This window comes from Leuresthes tenuis, unplaced genomic scaffold (assembly GCF_036924035.1).
Source record: "Leuresthes tenuis unplaced genomic scaffold, fLeuTen1.0.hap1 SCAF_3, whole genome shotgun sequence".
NCBI classification, from domain to species: Eukaryota; Metazoa; Chordata; class Actinopteri; order Atheriniformes; family Atherinopsidae; genus Leuresthes; species Leuresthes tenuis.
In genome coordinates, this window is record NW_027325357.1 from 38882923 (window position 1) to 38901339 (window position 18417).

At 40.6% G+C, this 18417-nt stretch overlaps 2 protein-coding genes and 1 pseudogene across 4 annotated transcripts in view; 2 read left to right on the forward strand and 1 right to left on the reverse strand.

The window, feature by feature from the left end:
• The window catches only part of LOC140303982 (constitutive coactivator of PPAR-gamma-like protein 1), a 36006-nt gene extending 24855 nt beyond the window's left edge, over window positions 1–11151 (forward strand). For both annotated transcript variants that reach the window (XM_072382990.1, XM_072382991.1), the window contains exons 16-17: window positions 8958–9054; window positions 9615–11151. In XM_072382990.1, the coding sequence (XP_072239091.1) occupies window positions 8958–9054; window positions 9615–9932 (415 nt within the window). In that variant the 3' untranslated portion in view covers window positions 9933–11151. The remainder of the gene's footprint in view (window positions 1–8957; window positions 9055–9614) is intronic.
• LOC140304248 (uncharacterized) lies at window positions 4530–7052 on the reverse strand (annotated as a pseudogene).
• Window positions 11152–12644: 1493 nt separating the features above from the next.
• phf2 (PHD finger protein 2) overlaps window positions 12645–18417 on the forward strand; it is a 57773-nt gene continuing 52000 nt past the window's right edge. For both annotated transcript variants that reach the window (XM_072382988.1, XM_072382989.1), the window contains exon 1: window positions 12645–13153. In XM_072382988.1, coding sequence (XP_072239089.1) covers window positions 13056–13153 — 98 coding nt within the window. In that variant the 5' untranslated portion in view covers window positions 12645–13055. The remainder of the gene's footprint in view (window positions 13154–18417) is intronic.

Genomic DNA, 18417 nt, shown 5'->3' on the forward strand with positions numbered 1-18417 from the left:
TCCAATGCCTCTCTTATGCAAATATCAAGCTTCAACTCTTTCTCCTTTTGTCAACCTAACTAATTCTATATACTTATGTTTATGTTTATGCATTGAGCAGATGCTTTTATCCAAAGCGACTTACAAATGAATATATAACAAGCTATATAAAAAAGCTAACAATATACTACATAGAAGGAATCCATTATTAGTCAGACTCTGTCAGAGATGACCGAGTTGAGATAGAGTGCAGGCATTGAGGAAAGTACAGAAAGATAAAAGAGATAGAGGGGGTAGGGAAGTACAAGGTAAGTGCTAGGATAGGAGATAATCTCAGAAGAGCTGGGTTTTCAAGAGTTTCTTGAAGATAGACGGGGGCGCCCCTGTTCTGGTAGCGTTCGGTAGGTCATTCCACCATCGTGGAACGACACATGAAAGGAGTTTGGATAGTCTTAAGCGTGATGTAGACACTGCTAGACGACAATTCTGGGACGAACGGTGGGACCGAGTTGTGACATAAGCCTTTGCAAGAGCATTCAAGTAGATGGGAGCTGTTCCACTAAGCACTTTATAGGCTAACATCAGTGACTTGAATTTGATGCTAAGGCTAAGGGTAGCCAGTGGAGTTCAATGAACAGAGGGGGGACGTGTGTTCTTTTAGGCTGATCCGTAACTTAATATTTTGTTGCACAACCTTTTGAGGCAATCACTGCAATTAAACGATTTCTGTATTTGTCAATGAGCGTTCTGCAGCTGTCAACAGGTATTTTGGCCCACTCCTCATGAGCAAACTGCTCCAGTTGTCTCAGGTTTGATGGGTGTCTTCTCCAAATGGCACGTTTCAGCTCCTTCCACAGATGTTCAATGGGATTCAGATCTGGGCTCATGGAAGGCCACTTTAGAACAGTCCAACGCTTTTCTCTCAGCCATTCTTGGGTGTTTTTGGCTGTGTGTTTTGGATCGTTGTCCTGTTGGAAGACCCATGACCTGCGACTGAGACCAAGCTTTCTGACACTAGGCAGCACATTTCTCTCCAGAATGCCTTGATAGTCGTCAGATTTCATTTTACCTTGCACACATTCAAGACACCCTGTGCCAGATGCAGCAAAGCAGCCCCAAAACATTGCTGAGCCTCCTCCATGTTTCACCGTAGGGACAGTGTTCTTTTCTTCGTATGCTTGGTTTTTGAGTCTATGAACATAGAGTTGATGTGCCTTACCAAAAAGCTCCAGTTTGGTCTCATCTGTCCAAAGGACATTCTCCCAGAAGCTTTGTGGCTTGTCAACATGCATTTTTGCAAATTCCAGTCTCACTTTTTTATGATTTTTTTTTCAGCAGTGGTCCCAGTCTCCCATGAAGTCCACTTTGGCTCAAACAACGACGAATGGTGCGATCTGACACTGATGTACCTTGGCCTTGGAGTTCACCTTTAATTTCTTTGGAGGTTGTCCTGGGCTCTTTGGATACAATTCGAACGATCTGTCTCTTCAATCTGTCATCAATTTTCCTCTTGGGGCCACGTCCAGGGAGGTTGGCTACTGTCCCGTGGGTCTTGAACTTCTGAATAATATGAGCCACTGTTGTCACAGGAACTTCAAGCTGTTTAGAGATGGTCTTATAGCCTGCACCTTTAAGATGTTTGTCTATCATTTTTTTTCGGATGTCCTGGGACAATTCTCTCCTCCGCTTTCTGTTGTCCATGTTCAGTGTGGTACACACCTTTTCACCAAACAGCAGAGTGACTACTTGTCTCCCTTTAAATAGGCAGACTGACTGATTATGAGTTTGGAAACACCTGTGATGTCAATTAAAGGACACACCTGAGTTAATCATGTCACTCTGGTCAAATAGTTTTCAATCTTTTATAGAGGTACCATCATTTTTGTCCAGCCCTATTTCATTATTATTTTTTTTTTAATAATTATGTTAATCAACAATTCAAAAGTAATGGCTGATTTTGATTATTTAATTTTCAATGAATTTTTATTTGTTACTTTTGTAGGTTTCAAGTGCTTTCAGTGACAATTGTGGGTTTTTCCTTCTTTAACTGAGGGGTACCAACAATTTTGTCCACGTGTGTAGGAGAGCATTGCAGTAGTCAAGGCAGGAGATGACCATGGCCTGCACCAGGAGCTGGGTGGCATGTTGGGTTAGGTATGGTCTGATCTTTCTTACGTTTAGCAATGCAAAGCGGCACGAACGAGCAACCGAGGTAACGTGACCTTTAAAGGTTAGTTGGTCATCAATCATGACACCCAAGTTTCTAGCTACCTTTGATGGAGCAAGAGATAGGGATTCAGTTTGGAGGTAGATGCTGTGGTGTATGGTTGGTTTGGCTGGGAAGACAAGCAGTTCAGTTTTTGAGAGGTTAAGTTGGAGGTGATGGGCTTTCTTCCATGTTGGTATGTCAGAGAGACAGTCTGAGATTTGTGCTGAGAACGTGTGGTCGTCTGGTGGGAATGACAGATAGAGCTGGGTATCATCAGCATAACATTGGTATGAGAAGCCATGTGATCGGATGATCTGGCCCAGTGAGGTGGCAAAGAGAAGAGGTCCCAGTACTGAACCTTGAGGGAACCCTGTGGCAAGGTGGTGCACTGCAGAAGTGTGACCAAGGATACTTTGAATGACCGACCAGTGAGGTATGATTCAAGCCAGGAGTGTGCTCTCCCTGTGATGCCTATGCTAGAGAGTATGGACAAAAGGATACTGTGGTTGACAGTGTCAAATGCAGCCTATAAGTCTAGCAGGATAAGTACAGAGGACTTAGCTGTCGCTCTGGCTTCTTTTAAGGCTTCTGTCACAGCCAACAGAGCCGTTTCGATGGAATGTCCACTTTTAAACCCAGATTGGTTTGGATCAAGGAGGTTGTTATGTGAGAGGTAATCGGTGACCTGCTTAAAGACCGCCCTTTCAATGATTTTAGACAGAAACAGGAGGAGAGAGACCGGCCGATAATTCTCCACATGAGTTGGAGGGAGGGAAGGTTTCTTGAGCAGTGGTGTAACCTGAGCTTCCTCTAATGTGGTAGGAAATGTGCCCGATGTCAGTGAAGCATTAATCACATGTGTGACTGCTGCAGTTACAGTAGGAGCAATGGATTGGAAAAGATTAATGGGAACGGAGTCCAGCGGGCATGTAGTAGGACGGCTACATGTGAGAAGTTTAGACACACTGCTCTGAGCGAGAGGGGTGAATGAGGAAAATGATGCAGTAGGACTTCTGCATGCAGATTTTGTGGTACAAGGTTTGGTAAACTGTTTGCTTATAGCTGCCACTTTGTGGCAGGTGTCTGCTGTTAGACTGGTAGCAGGTGGCTGAGGATTAAGTAGAGTTTTGAAGGTGAAAAAAAAGTTTCTTGGTGTCAGTAGTAATATGAATCTTGTTAATATAGAAAGAATTTTTGTATTAGTAACACTGGATATGAATGATGACAGTAGCACCTGGAGTTTAGCTCGATCTGCCGGATCTTTTGACTTTTGCCATTTCCTTTCGGCAGCTCTGACATTAGTGCGCAACGCTGGGAGAGAATCATTAAGCCAGGGGTGAGACTGGGAGGATCGAGCGGGTTTGGTGGCTAGAGGACACAGGCTAGAGATGTGCTCAGTGTAGAGCAAAGAGACTCCGTGGCATCATTAATCTCAAGGGAGGAGAATGTGTTGGAGGTCGGAAGAGAGGAGAAGCGGGTGGGCGACAGGTTGCGGAGCTTGCGGCGGAAGGAAACCATAGGGGTAGAAGCAGATGGTCTTCTCGGGAGACTCACTCTGAACTGTATGAAATAGTGGTCAGAAAAGTGCAGAGGTGTGACAGAATATCATATCAAGATTTTTTTTAAAAATAAAATCGCGATTTCAATTGTATCACAATCTTAAATTGAAAAGCAGATAGTGTTGCAGAAGTATTTTGGGCTGGGCAGCTCATACCGCGGGTCAACTACTTGAAGCAGACGTTTGAAACTGTACCATATATTTTGCAAGATAAAAGGTAACTGCTTCTGTTACCTCTTTCTATCACTTGCTTGACTTGTCATACGGAGTCAAATGTCAATTGCCTGTTTTAATGTTGTCTGTTTTGGTCTGACGCCATCTGCTGCCTCCTGCGGTGCCGGTGCCGCCGGGCCCCTCGCTGTTTGGCTCTCAGCATACTGTTTGGGATGCTTCCTCTTAAAGTGATTGAACCGATTCGTCGTGTTGCCACCCTACGTGCGAACCGTTTCTGTGCAAACTTTACAAATTACGTTTGCTTGCGCTTGATCAGTTGCGGAAAATCCAAACCAATTCCATATAATGGAGGTGGAATTTTTTTGAGCGACCAACTCCTCCGTTTGGCTTTCAGCCATGGCTCTCCATGCGGCTACTGCTACACACACAAACAAGGGGGCGGGTAAGAAAGCGTATCACTGCCCGTAATTCGCTGTGATTGGTCGGTCAGGTTGACGACGTAATAAGTCTGGTGCGTTGGTGCATCAGCATAGAACTGCAATTTATAGAATGTGCCCGAGACGATCCCATGATCTCTGCAGTTTGACAGATCGTTACCACCCCTATATATCACCCACCCCTATCTGTGGCATAGTTTCTTGTGAAAATGAGATCTGGCACTTTGCCAGCTTTATGAGTCTGAGGATTGCTGAGCAGTTGTAGCTCAAACTAGTGCATTAGTGTCAGAAAATCTGAAGAGTTAGCACTGTCAATGGGGATATTCATGTCACCAAGGACCATTATGGGACAGTCATGCTCCGGGATAGAAGAGAGCAAGGTGTCTAGTTCATGTAGAAAATCACAGAGTTGTCCTGGTGGGCGATATACGACAATCATATAGATTTTGACTGGTGCAGTTACCAAAATGGCGTGGTATTCAAAGGTATTGTATTTAGCATTACGTAGCAGTTGTATTTCCATTTGTTGGAAATGAGCATGCCCGCTCCACCACCTCTCCCAGATGTACGAGAGGTGTGGGAGAATGAGTGGTTGGTTGAAAGTGCAGCCAGGGTAGCTTTGTTTTTGGGCTTAATCCAGGTCTCAGAGAGAGCCAGCATGTCAAGAGGCAGGTGGTTGGCATAAGCCATAATGAAATCTGCTTTGTTTACCGCCAAAAGGCAATTCCACAACCCCACAGACAAGGGCGTGTCCCAGAGTGAAGTGGGTTTACGAGAGCGGAGGTTGTTAAGGTTGCGGTGGCGGATTGAGGCACATTTTAAAGCAGGTGGTGAGGTCAGAGCGACATAGATGAGGCAAGTCGGACAGGTTTGCCTTGTTCAATGTCCTTGCTCAGTGGACACGCGCAGGTAGACACACGAGTCTTTACCCAAGAATGGCTGACACTTCAGGTGTCACCCCTTAATCATGTTGTGAGAACAATTGGACACGGCCGTTCATGTGTTACCTAATTGCCCTAGGCTGAGACCGCCCACCGAGAGTTAACCAAGAAGTGGTTTCAGAGAAGGTAGTGACCGCCAGTTCACAGCCCTTGATTACTCTGATTGATTTGCGATGGTCCAACCGAGGCTACTAGGCAACAGGTTTCACCCACGGATGGGTTTTGATCACTTTCTCAATAGCAGATATTGGTGTTCGCAAAGAAGCTTAGAAAAACTTACACTAGCAGACACACAATGTTCTTTCCCTGCAGTTGCGATTCCATACATACTTTGAGCTAGAGACACCATTCAAATTTTAAACGGGTCACAAGACATTCAGCTTTTACCAAATGGGTCAGCTTTTTAAAATATTAAGCCTATTTTGGAATATGACTGTGTCAAAAACATGAAAAAAAATGTTTTTAGCCATTTCATCAAATCTTCTGTTTTTCCAATATGTTTAAATAATTCCACTATTGTTATTTCAACTTCAAATTCCTTCAACCAAGACTTCAGCAACTGGTTTTTCAGCAATTGAAAGATTTTCCACTTTTCAGCATTGTCAGCTATCCCCATTCAACTTCATCAGCATTCTCACTGCTGTTTCGCAGGGCCAGCTTTTTCTAGTTTAAATAGAAATTCATGCAATTAATTAATTTAGTATGTTTCATTTAGTGCACGATGAATTTAGAAGCCCCCAACATAACAACCTCAGACACTGCTGTTTGCAAAAATGTGATCAAGGGAGAAAAGGGAAAAAATGTGCATTTTGTACACGTATGTGAAGAGGCTAATGCCTTAGCACATACAAAGATCAGCCATTACACCCTAATGACAGAGGCTTACAACTTCTGTAGGTAGGAACTGGGAGTTAGGGATGCAACGGTAAAATATTGAACCATTCGGTCCGCTATGCATGGGACAATACACTCTTATGGACCGCGGGTTTTCGGTTTTGCAATTCAATTCAATTCAATTTTATTTATATAGCGCCAGATTACAACAATTGTCATCTCAAGGCACTTAAGTAATATAGTCCAATTCAAGCCAATTGGAATTCAATTCATTGTAATCATAATCCAATTAATTCATATAGAGCCAATTCAAAAAATTAATATCCTAGCTAAGGAAACCAACAGATTGCACCGAAACTTGTCTTCAGTCCAATCTCCCGTCCTGAGCGTGCCTGTGGCGACTGTGGAAAGGAACGACTCCCTTTAACAGGAAGAAACCTCTGGCAGAACCAGACTCAGGAAGGGTGGCCATCCGCCTCGACCAGCTGGGGTTTGAGAAGACAGAAAAGAGGGAAAAGAGGGGGGAAAAACACCATAACACCATTCAAAGGATACCTGTTGGAACAGAGAAACATAGGTTAATAACCACAATAATGTCACATGTACATAAAATCAATTTTGAAATTAAACAGGGGGAAAAAAGAGAGCAAAGTGAGGAAAGGTGTGACAGATGAGGTCCCCCAGCAGTCTAAGCCTATAGCAGCTTAACTATGGGATGTTTCAGGATTACCAATTCAGTTTGCGCTGATGACACTCCATCAAACCAGTGCTTATCAGAATTCAGTGCTGGGGGGATTGTACGGAGATAACAGAGAGAATATTTTAAAGGTTTTTTTCACATCCCTCCAGACCAGTAGTGTCTTAAACAATTACCTTTTTTTCCGCACTACGAGGCTCACGTGATTAGGGTTGGGTGACATGACGATATTAAATTGTGAACGATTGCAACGTGAAGACGATCCGTAACGATCTGTCAAACTGCAGAGATCATGGGATCGTCTCGGGCACATTCTATAAATTGCAGTTCTATGCTGATGCACCAACGCACCAGACTTATTACGTCGTCAACCTGATCGACCAATCACAGCAAATTACGGGCGGTAACACGCTTTCTTACCCGCCCCCTTGTTTGTGTGTGTAGCAGTAGCCGCATGGAGAGCCATGGCTGAAAGCCAAACGGAGGAGTTGGTCGCTAAAAAAAATTCCACCTCCATTATATGGAATTGGTTTGGATTTTCCGCAACTGATCAAGCACAAGCAAATGTAATTTGCAAAGTTTGCACAGAAAGGGTTAGCACGTAGGGTGGCAACACGACAAACCTGTTCAATCACTTGAAGAGGAAGCATCCCAAACAGTATGCTGAGAGCCAAACGGTGAGGGGCCCGGCGGCACCGGCACCGCAGGCGGAGGCAGCAGCTAAGCATAAGACCAAAACAGGCAACATTAACACAGGCATTTGACAAAGGCACTCCGTATGACAAGTCAAGCAAGTGATAGAAAGAGGTAACAGAAGCAGTTACCATTTATCTTGCAATAGATATGGTACCGTTCAAGACGGTATAAAAGGAGGGGTTCGAACGTCTGCTTCAAGTAGCTGACCCGCGGTACGAGCTGCCCAGCCGAAAATACTGATGCAAATTGATCACTTATCAATTTAAGATTGAGATTGAGATTAGGGGCGGCTGTAGCTCAGGAGGAAGGTTGGTGGTTCGACTCTGGCTTCCCCGGGCTACATGTCGAAGAGTCCTTGGGCAAGACACTGAACCCCACGTTGCCTCCCAGTGTATCACTGGGGTATGAATGTGTATGAATGATTAGAAAAGCACGTAGTTAAGTATCTTAAGACGTGCTGTATGAATGTGTGTGAGTGGGGTGAATGCGGCATGTAGTGAAGCGCTTTGAGTGGTCAGTTAGACTAGAAAAGCGCTATACAAGTACAAGTCCATTTACCATTTACCAAGATTGTGATAAAATAGAAATTGTGATTTTATTTTTAAAAAATCGTGATTATCATATTTTTGCCATATCGCCCACCCCGACACCTGATTATAAGGAGCAGGCTCAAGTATGGGGTCCATTTATGTACTTAATCCATACATAAGGTGCACCTGATTATAAGGCGCATGCTAAACATGGTCCAACGGTCAAGGACAACATCGTCAGTCGTTTTACACTTATAAACTTATAAACTGCACATCGGTCTGTATCATCCAACTCAGACTGAAGAACAGGCACTCACTCGGACATGGGCAAAAGCATTAATGATGACACGATTCAATCGCTAAGTACAAGCTTGATACAATCTTCGCCCCATTCAGAGTGAATGGCTGGGATCCGCCTGACCCTGGATTCACACCAACCGCAAAGCGAGCGACGGAAGTGGCCAGTTGCCATTCATTTTCAATGTACGAGAGCGATGAGGCTCGGCAAAAGTAAACGTGGCGGTGAGCAGCGCGAAGTGAGAGCGGTGAGTGATGCGGAGGGGGCTTAATGCCCCGATGAATGCTCGGTGCTCCCCGCGGTAAGTTCAAAATGGCGGTATCCATGACAGACTTTTGGAATCCGGTGCACACATAAGGCGCACCGGATGATATGGCGCACGGCCAATTTTTGTGTGAATTATGGTGCGGAAAATACGGTATGTTCTTGTTCAGGGAATGTCTTTGGTCTACATTGTTGATTTATGACAGGCTAGAGATCTATGAACACGAGCCGGTTATGCTTACCAATATTATCCTCCTGGCTTCTTTAGCTTTTTCGCTTTATGAAACTTAATCGCCTGATCTTTGTTAAAGAATTTATTGACACTCTTTGTTTTGTTTAGACGTCCAAGAGGTGTGATTTCTACGCCCGTCATTAGGACGTTTGGTCGAGGAGGAAAGTATCATGCTCGAGCCCTCAGGACTGCGGGCGCATATGTGGTAAGTCGGTGACTGGGAAAATTATGCTTGTTGAAAATGTGTGTGTTTTTTTACAAGCCGGGTTCCATTCACTACTGGAACAAAATTTGAAGTAATCCTTTGAAAGGCCACAAAAAAGAAAAGAAAATCTGGAAATTCATATAATGACATACAGTTTAGTAGCACTTTCTTATTTTCCATTTATTCAGCCATGGTCACTCATATGAAAACAAACTGTAGCTTTTCTTCCATCTGTGAAATGGCGGGAGTAGATTAGCATTACAGGGTATCGTCGCCACCTACTGTTTAGGAGTGTGAATAGCATGCATCCTGAGCCCTTCAAAATTAAAGCATGGTCATTTTTCTGAATTTTTTTTTTCCCAGTCGGGAGTCTGGCGACCCATTGCAAACGGGTCCGCGACCCACCAGTTGAGAACCACTGCTCTAAATGACTCTCCTGCCTTTTTAGTTGTTACCAGGACTCCCACTGTTTTCTTCATGATTTTAGGAACAGTCACTTTTGCAGTCCTTCCAAGAACTAAAAAAAGTCTTTTTTTTTTTTTTGTCTGTCTTTTAACCAGAGCAAGCCTGTTTACAAGCCTGCTCTAACACCTGGACAGGATGCAGTTACAGAGAAGATGAAGCCCAAGCCAGAGGAGGAGAAATCCTCCTCCCCACCGTGTGATGACTCAGCCAATGAGAATGGTGTGGAGGACAAAGAACCCGAGCCGCTGAACGGAGATGAAGACGAACACAGGGTTCTTATCCAACCTGAAAGTGCCTTTAGCAGTGACTCCAAGACGTGCAATACTAATCCTCACTTAAATGCACTAAATGTGGACAGCAGCTGCCATAGAGATGAAGGTCTGGAGGCTGCTGTCCTAAAAAAAGAAGAATAAGCCTATTTTTCTAGAAAGGGTGAAGGATGAAAGATGGAAGAGGGTTAGGAATATCTGGAAATGCAAAAAGCCTATAGTCGATGTTTTTTGTTTTTTTTTCATTTTAGGCTGACGAGAGATGAGATGAAATTCAAATCCCTCTCGCTAAACTCGATATGACACACTGGTTTAAAATCACCAAGACTTCTACTTCTTTACAAATATCATACTTTTTCTTTTCAATTAGACTATAAAAGCTTAAAAAATTAATAGGTTAATAGGCATCCAGTAATATGTGCCAGGCAGTCTCCTCCATGCAGTACCGAGTTTTCTGTTGTCATAGTGACAAAAAAAAAATCTAAATCTGCCGCCTTAGACACAACTTTGAGTTCAGTTCATGTTTAACTCTTTCCATTAGTTCAGATGAGCTTAAGTAAATTTCAGTCACTTAACCGGAAGTAAGATTTCAAAAGCAGACAAAAAAAAATCTATATATATATATATCTTTTTCGCTGGGTTTCCTGAATCAGTCGTAGAGTTGTGGCATTACTGCAGCAACAGAGATCCTCTGCATGATTCACAGTTTAACAGGTGTGTAATTTTTATGCATGTTGTCTTTTTTTCTTCCATCCTTCCAACTACTGTGCCCATTTTCAATGAAAGAAATGGTTAATATCACTAAAAACCCATAAAAGGTGTTACAGTTAGTGACAGGATTACATTTTTTTTTTGTCTTATTGACCTCTGTTGCATTTTATTAAAAAAAGAAAAAGTTATATAGCCACTCTGGAATTGTGTATTCATATAATATTGTTCTCTTTTGCTGTTATCTGCGTTAGTTGCGTATCTGAGAAAATAATAGAAAAAGCTTTGATGGAAAATACCCCTTTTGTAGCTAAAAGCAAGTGTGCTCCACCTTTCCAATTAAGACTTTAGTTCCAGTAATCGAATTTCTTTTAGTTTTGTTTTTACTCTTGTACTAAAACTCCACCAGAACCCTCATTTAACATGTGCCCTGAACTTCTCCTGCAGCTTTTCATCTCTCATTAGTGATCAGATCCCTGTTCCCCTGGCAAGGGTTAGTAGGTTACCTTTATGTAAATCAGCCACAATTTTTCCTAACTCGTGGGATTTAAAAGAACGAACAGCTGATGGATATGATTGAATGTTGATGAATTGTGGTGTAATTGAAAGGCAACTTGGCTACAATGCTTAATAAAACTATATTCTTTTAGTACAAGCTGTTGGTGGTTTGTTCATTGATCCTTCATAATACTGAAGCAGCGGGTAGCCATTAAATCTAACTTTCTCTGCTTGCTAACCGACTGTCTGCATTTTAAGGATCCCTGCAAGTGAAGTGAGCTATTTGATTAAAATATTGCTTTAAAAGGCTTTTTCTTCTGGAGACGGAGTACATATTTTAAGCTGTTACATTAATATACATTAACAGCAGATTGGTAAAGATTGCAAGCTCAACTACTGTCTTCATAAATTTTCATCTGTATTACATGGTGGTCTTGGAGTTTGGTCAGTTGCCACGGAAGTGAGACTGAATTTTCATGTCAACATATTCAAACGCCAAAAAAGTTGTAGAAAAGCCATTGCCTTGGCTTAAAGTCGGCACTCTCCCATATTATTTCCAAGGTTAAGAATAAGCTTTAGTGCTTGATACGAATCTGCATTACATATTCCATTCATGCAAACGATATCGTCATAACAATTAGAAGAACAGACACTGATGTTGGACTTGAAAGGTCTTGCAGGCCTGATAATGGCACTGCTAACGAAAAAGGCTGATTTAAAACTAATTCAAAAGAGATGAACAACATCTCAAAGAGAAAGACAGAGGGGGAGCCACAGCAAGCCTGAAAATCCAGAACTACTATATTTATGCCAAATCCCCTAAAATCGTCAATTAATGCTGCTAACAGAAACGAAGCTCATCTGGAGCCAAAGATGAATGTTACTTAATTATAGCTGTGTGTTTCCATATCGCTGCCGATGAAGGTCAAGGATGGATTTGGGCAGATTTTGGGCTTTTATTCAGAAAAAAAAAAATTCTATGAGAAGTACTTGCCTTTGGATTTTTTTACTTTTATTTTCATATTGTGTAACTTGTCCAACCAAACTGGACCAGTACATCATATTTTGTTTGCTGCATACTGACTTCATGTGTTCTCTTCATGTTTCATCTGTATGTGGTAAAATTGTACTTTGTTCAATACAACATATTTTATTAATATGCACAGATAAAAAATTACTTCTTATTTGATTAATAACTGGTGACGGTGAGGAGGAAAATGTCAAGTTTAACTGGAACAAAAACTTTAGATGGAACAATACTCCAGGGAGGGCAGCCATCTACCTTGACTGGTTGGACGAAAGCAAGAGCAAAGAGAGAAAAGATGAGCTACAAATATGAAATAACCAAGTGTGAGCTAAGATTTCTCTGATTTACATTCTCACCCGAGAAAAAAAAAAGCCACATACACCAAATAACACTCACAAAAATGAAAAGTATTCAGTCAGCTGCAGATGATGATAATAACAGAATAACCTAAATTTATTTATTGCTCAATAGAATAATATCTATCTATCTATCTATCTATCTATCTATCTTTTATTTGGGTTAGGACAGTCCAAGCTAAACGTTTTAATGTCATTAACCAACGATGCGCTTAAATTTTGTTGCATTCAAATGTTCCATGAAAGAAAAAAAAAATCTTCATCGCTGATCGGTCCTGAAACTCGTTCATCGGATTTAAACCTGCTCTCTGACGTAACTTTCTCCTTTATTTACTTATTTCGGAAACAAATCGAGGTAATATTTTTTCTCTGGCTCCCACTATGACCGCCTCGGTGTTGTACAGTCACCAGGGGGCATGCACATAGTAATAATACTAATAATAATAATAGTAATGCATTTCAGGAAAACCTGCTAAGACGAGCCCCCATCGCTTCGACCGCTCCGCATGAACGCGAACACGGCTGCGGTGTGATGGAGGAGTGCGCTTAGGTTCATGTGTCCGGCGGGACTGCCCCTGGCTTTTTTTTCTGGGGAAGATCATATTGGATCATATTGTTTGCAGGACGTTGTTCCTCCTGCAGCCCCCCAGTCTATCCCGACGTAGTTGTGAATTGAACATGGCGACTGTACCAGTATATTGCATCTGCAGATTACCTTACGACGTGACCCAGTTCATGATCGAGTGCGATGCTTGCAAGGACTGGTTCCACGGCAGGTAAGGCCAGATTGCTCACCGAGCTGTTTTTGTGGCGGTTTGCATTTGTGGGAAACAAACAAAAATGGCGAGGACTCTGCTCCGTTTGACAGCTTTGTGGCTCTCAGTCGCCCGTCTACATCTGAAGAGAGGCCGCTTGGAGAAGAAGAAGGCGGAGTTAAATATAGCAGACCGGGGTTGTGACATTTTTTCGCGAATAACACAAAACAGATTCCCTTGATTAGAAAATATTGTGGTTATCGTGTGATTTCTTCATGAGCTTCGTCTATTAATAGCTCTTAATGGCTGTTTCACATCTTCTCAAAGCCCCAAACTAAACCTTTCCTTCCCCTTGTCAGGAGCGGACGGTAACGGGGGAAGCCTCGGCAGAGTCGCCGCTCATTTGTATCTCGTTTCCCCCCTTCCCTGCCGTTTTTAAACACACATTTCACCTACATAGACCGTAAATGGTGTCTCGTTTGAGCCGGTCTCTCTGTTTCCACTGGCCGTCTTTACAGAGCATGGTTGAAAATCACGACCTGAGTTCGAGCTGAGCCCCGTAACAGCCTTCCGGCCAGGCAGCAGCTATGGCTGACAATAGCCCGTGTTTGGATGTCCTCAGTAGGGAGAAAAATTAAATTGTTAAAATTCATGAAGCTGGTTTGGCTGTACTTTGGGCTAGGACTTATTGCTATGCGGTCTCCCTGTGAACAAACAGACCTATCGCCCGCCGCCGCTCATCACTTTCCCCGTTGAACATGAGTTGTAATGATCTCTTCCGAATTCCTGTTATCATCATTTGAGATGTGCCTCCCTTTGTTTTTCTTGTTCTTACACTATGCTATCTCTGTACGTCGTGTAGCATGGGGGTTATTTTGCGCTATTCGGCTCCACTCTGCATGTCTTTGTATCAATAGTTAATTTGATAAAACCGTCTCTTTACTGAACAAGCCCCGTAGAGCATTGAACAGTATTTACGCGCCTGAACGTTAACCCTTTAATGCTACCCACTGGCTGCCAGCTCTGTCTGTCTGAAGATTTACCACATTTTGTTCGTGAATGAAATGCGGGGGATAAAGCCATGACTTCCAGTCATTCATAAACGGAAGAACTACTTATATATGACAATAAATACGGAATTATTGCCTATACGTTTTCATATTTACTCCGGTACTTTTTGTCAAATTAGATTCCTCAAAAGAAAAAAATCTAATCTTGTAAATTGAAAATGCATGTCAGCTAATTATAAATGACTGCATTAGACAATATTTAGCGGTGATCAGCTCTAGGATGAGGTCAATGTTTAATCTGCTATTTATCCTGTGAATTAGCACCATAATTCTGATAGAACAGAACTATAATCTGATGCACATTATCATTGTTCTCAGCTTGTTTGTCCTCACCCATTTGACTACAGAAGATGTTATGAGCTGGGGAGCCCTTATAATTACTTGGGATGGTGTAGATGGTATCACTCTGTTGTACATTTCTATCTCGGGTATATGACACATTGATGTGGCAAAATAAAGTATTTATCAGTAATTATGCCATCAAGCTATTTAAAAAGAAGCAATAATAGTTTATTAAGACACAATGACACAAGTAACCACACACGCTAGTGATGGTGTGAACTGAGTGTTGACTTAATGACAGGATAAGATTAAGATGCAATCTTTTGGGTAATATGAATGTGAACATTCACTTAGATAGATAGAGTTAGACAAGAAGACAAAATCATAAACAATCACAGTTTCTAAGTCCCAAATGCCTTGTTTCCACACCTTTCTGTTTCACTCCTCATGCTGAATTAACAATACCCGTTAAGATAAATCAGATTTGTTGGATTCCTTCCATATCAATATTTACGTAGTAATTGTGCATTAACTGAATATGTATCTTTTGAAATAGGCCTCTTTTAGCCTTATATTTGGGCTATTTCACTCATTATTTATCTATGGACGCCCAGTGAACTACAGGCTTCAGTCTCTGATTTTTTTTCAACCATTTTTAAAAGTTTTGTTCTCAGGACACAAGCTCTGCTAAGATCATAGCTAGCAGCAAAACTAGCTGGAAAGTTGAACCAAAATATAGCTGCTGAATTCCAGGAGACACACCAAGTGATTGTGAGAGGGGATGGATGAAGTTAGTTTTAGACTGCAAATGATTTATCAACTGATTTTAAATTAGTTTATAATATCGATATGGACAGATCTGGTGATAGTAAAATGGCGGCACATAGATTCCATCTCTTGAGCTTAATCTAGTGTTGTCATGTAGATCCGACTTGGCAGGAAAAGCTATGGAGGTAATACAAGGCTCTTCAACATAGTAAGTAAGTAAGCAAAGTTTATTTATATAGCACCTTTCTCAGATAACAATCAAAAAGTTATTCACAATTAATAGCAAGAAACATGAAAATTAAAACAAACAATGAAAGACAATAAAATGTAAAGAAACTAATTAAAAGCTTGGTTAAATAGAAAAGTCTTCAGCTGCTTTTTGAAAGAGTCAAAACAATCAGTTCAACGTAAAAACAAGGGAAATGCGTTCCATAGTTGAACTGCCTGAAAGAAATCCCCCAAGTTTTAAATCAGATGTGGGAAACAATCTCTGATTACATGACCTGAGAGTTTGACGTGTAGGGTACGGTTTTAACAAATTAGAATTATAATGAGGAGCTTGACCATGCAGAGCCCTTAACAATATTTTGTATTTAATTTTAAAATCAACTGTTAACCAGCAGAGAGAGGATAAAATCAGTCATGTGTGATCTACTGTTGGTTGCAGTTGAAAGCCTTGCTGCCTTGAGATATTTAGATAAATAAAGAGTGCGTTGCAGTGATCTAAACTAGAAGAAATTAAAACATTTATAATCATCTCCAGTTCGAACTTTAACACCAGCCCTCTTAGCTTTGAAATATTCTTCATGTGGAAAAAACACCAATTGTTGAAAGTGATGGTCTAAGGACATTGGCATTGACATACAACGCCTAAATGTCTATGTTGACTGGTGAGAAGAGCCTAAAGAGCCAATTTGTTGCCTGATTTGTGGAGTCACTCTGTCTCACAGGTTTATTATTGTCATAATTATTAGATACCACCCCAGTCTCATGAATAAATTTTAAATACTTATGAAGCATAAATGTTTTTGTATGTTTTGTATGTTAGTTTATATTTCTTGATATATGATATATATGTCTCGATATTTGTGTTTTGCCGAGGAGGGACACAATATTTTAATGTGATACATGACTTCATTTTCTATTTTAATTCAAGCATTAATGTTATACCAAGTAGTGTGTAACGGCGACAAAGCAGCAAGTGAAAGCACAACAAAAAAACGGCAAACAGCTTTAAAGTTGTGGGTTTAGCTCCACCACCCAAATCCTCTGACCTCCAACTGCGAAGCAGTGTCTTTTTCTAAGTAGTTGTTTTTTGTTTGTAAGTTATTTATTGTGTCATGAAAAATAACAAAAATACTTTCTGTGGTTGCAAATCAAATCATCAGATTGAGATTTTCAGACTACACTTTGTTTACTGATTGTAAATGGAACGGTGATACATTAACCGGGTTCCATTGCTGTTTTTGATTTACATTTAGAAGATACAAAAAATAAAATGTGAATGGAACTAGTGAAAGCCCAAAAAACTTCAGATAATGCTCAGAAACGTTTATATGCCCGCTTTAGGTGATTTTTGATATGCATTAGGGTGAGTGGTAACAACTTTGCAAATTGTGTTTGACCTGGCAATGATGAAAAGCAAGTGACTTATCAGCATCTTCCCAGTATTCTAGATATTCCCTGAAGTAATTCCTGAAAAAAAAAAAAAAATTTCCTCTTGAGGATGTCCACCGCAAACAGCTGTTGTTGTTTTTGTGTTTTTTCCTAAAGTTTGCTTCTGTTTGTTAAGACAAATACTTTTTATCCTGAATTAATCTTTACTAATGTAGCCTATGCTGCCATTCTATGGCGTTTATCCGCTTTACAAGAATCAAATGAAATGTGTCTGATTCACATTTCTGTTTTTGGGTTTTCAAGAAAACACTTCAAATTTGGTTTACTGGTGAACCTGGCTATAGTTGTTGAAATAAATAAAGACAATTGTAGCGTAAAATTAGCATAGAATTCAACAATGTGAATAACAAAGGTAAAACAGAACCCTAATATAATCTAGCCAGTATTAAATTACAGCAAATTGTTTTAATGTTCAACAAGGCCTTATTTTTTAATGTAATTTTTATGCCATAGTGAATTCAAACTTGTTTTAACAAGGTGCCTTTTTTTCTTGTCTGTATAGAAAGTATGTTAGTTTGTACATTGGCCATTTAATGCAATCAAATTAGACTTGTTTCACTATAAATATTAAGCCAGTAAATGCTATTTGACCATTCTAACACATATTCATCCAAGTATCTTTAGGAACTTGATATTATAACAACTATTTTCAACTTCAGTTGGACAAATTGATTGCAAGTAGTTACGAGAAAATTAAGCCACCCAAAGGCCACCTGCCAACAAAAGCAAGTTAATCCCCATTGACCCTCATGTTATGATGCTCCATTTTAACTTAAAACTTGTCTGGTACAAACATGCCTTTGAGCTCTTTAGCTAATATCCTTAGCTATCCTTAGTTGTTACATGATGGACCTGCCTAAAGTACTTTCCAGATCATCTCCTCTAGTAAGGCGATAGAGCAAAAAAAAAAAAAGATACCCCAGTTTTTTCAGACAGACTGACGATATATGGTTTATATTGGTATTTTGTATGAATATTTACTATTAGAATGCTAGTTCAGTAGTGTTTTAAAACAAACAATGAAAGACAATAGTGACTTCAATGTGACTTCAATCAACAGGTTCCTTTTTTTTTAAACACACAAAAACCTGAATCTTTCCATAGAATTATACTAATTTGCACATGGCTTATTAGCATGGATATAGATAGCATTACCAAATCTGTTTATTGACTGTAGATTTATTTCAATGTCATAGATAATAAACACAGAACACATATTTTTTTGCCCTGCAAATGTATAGCCATATCCATGATTTTTTGTCACATTGAAGAGGCCACAAAGATACAATCAAATAACAAAAGTCAATGTACTTCAGAAAGAATCATAAGCACATAGTTTTATGGTGTACAACCTTCTCCAGTGTTGTTTTAAAGACCAGAAACTGACCTACAATAAAGTACATTGTAAAAATTAGTCTAACAGTTTAAAAGTATTGCAGTCCTTCATACTATCTTTGAATGTGCACATATTCTGTCATATGAATGCAT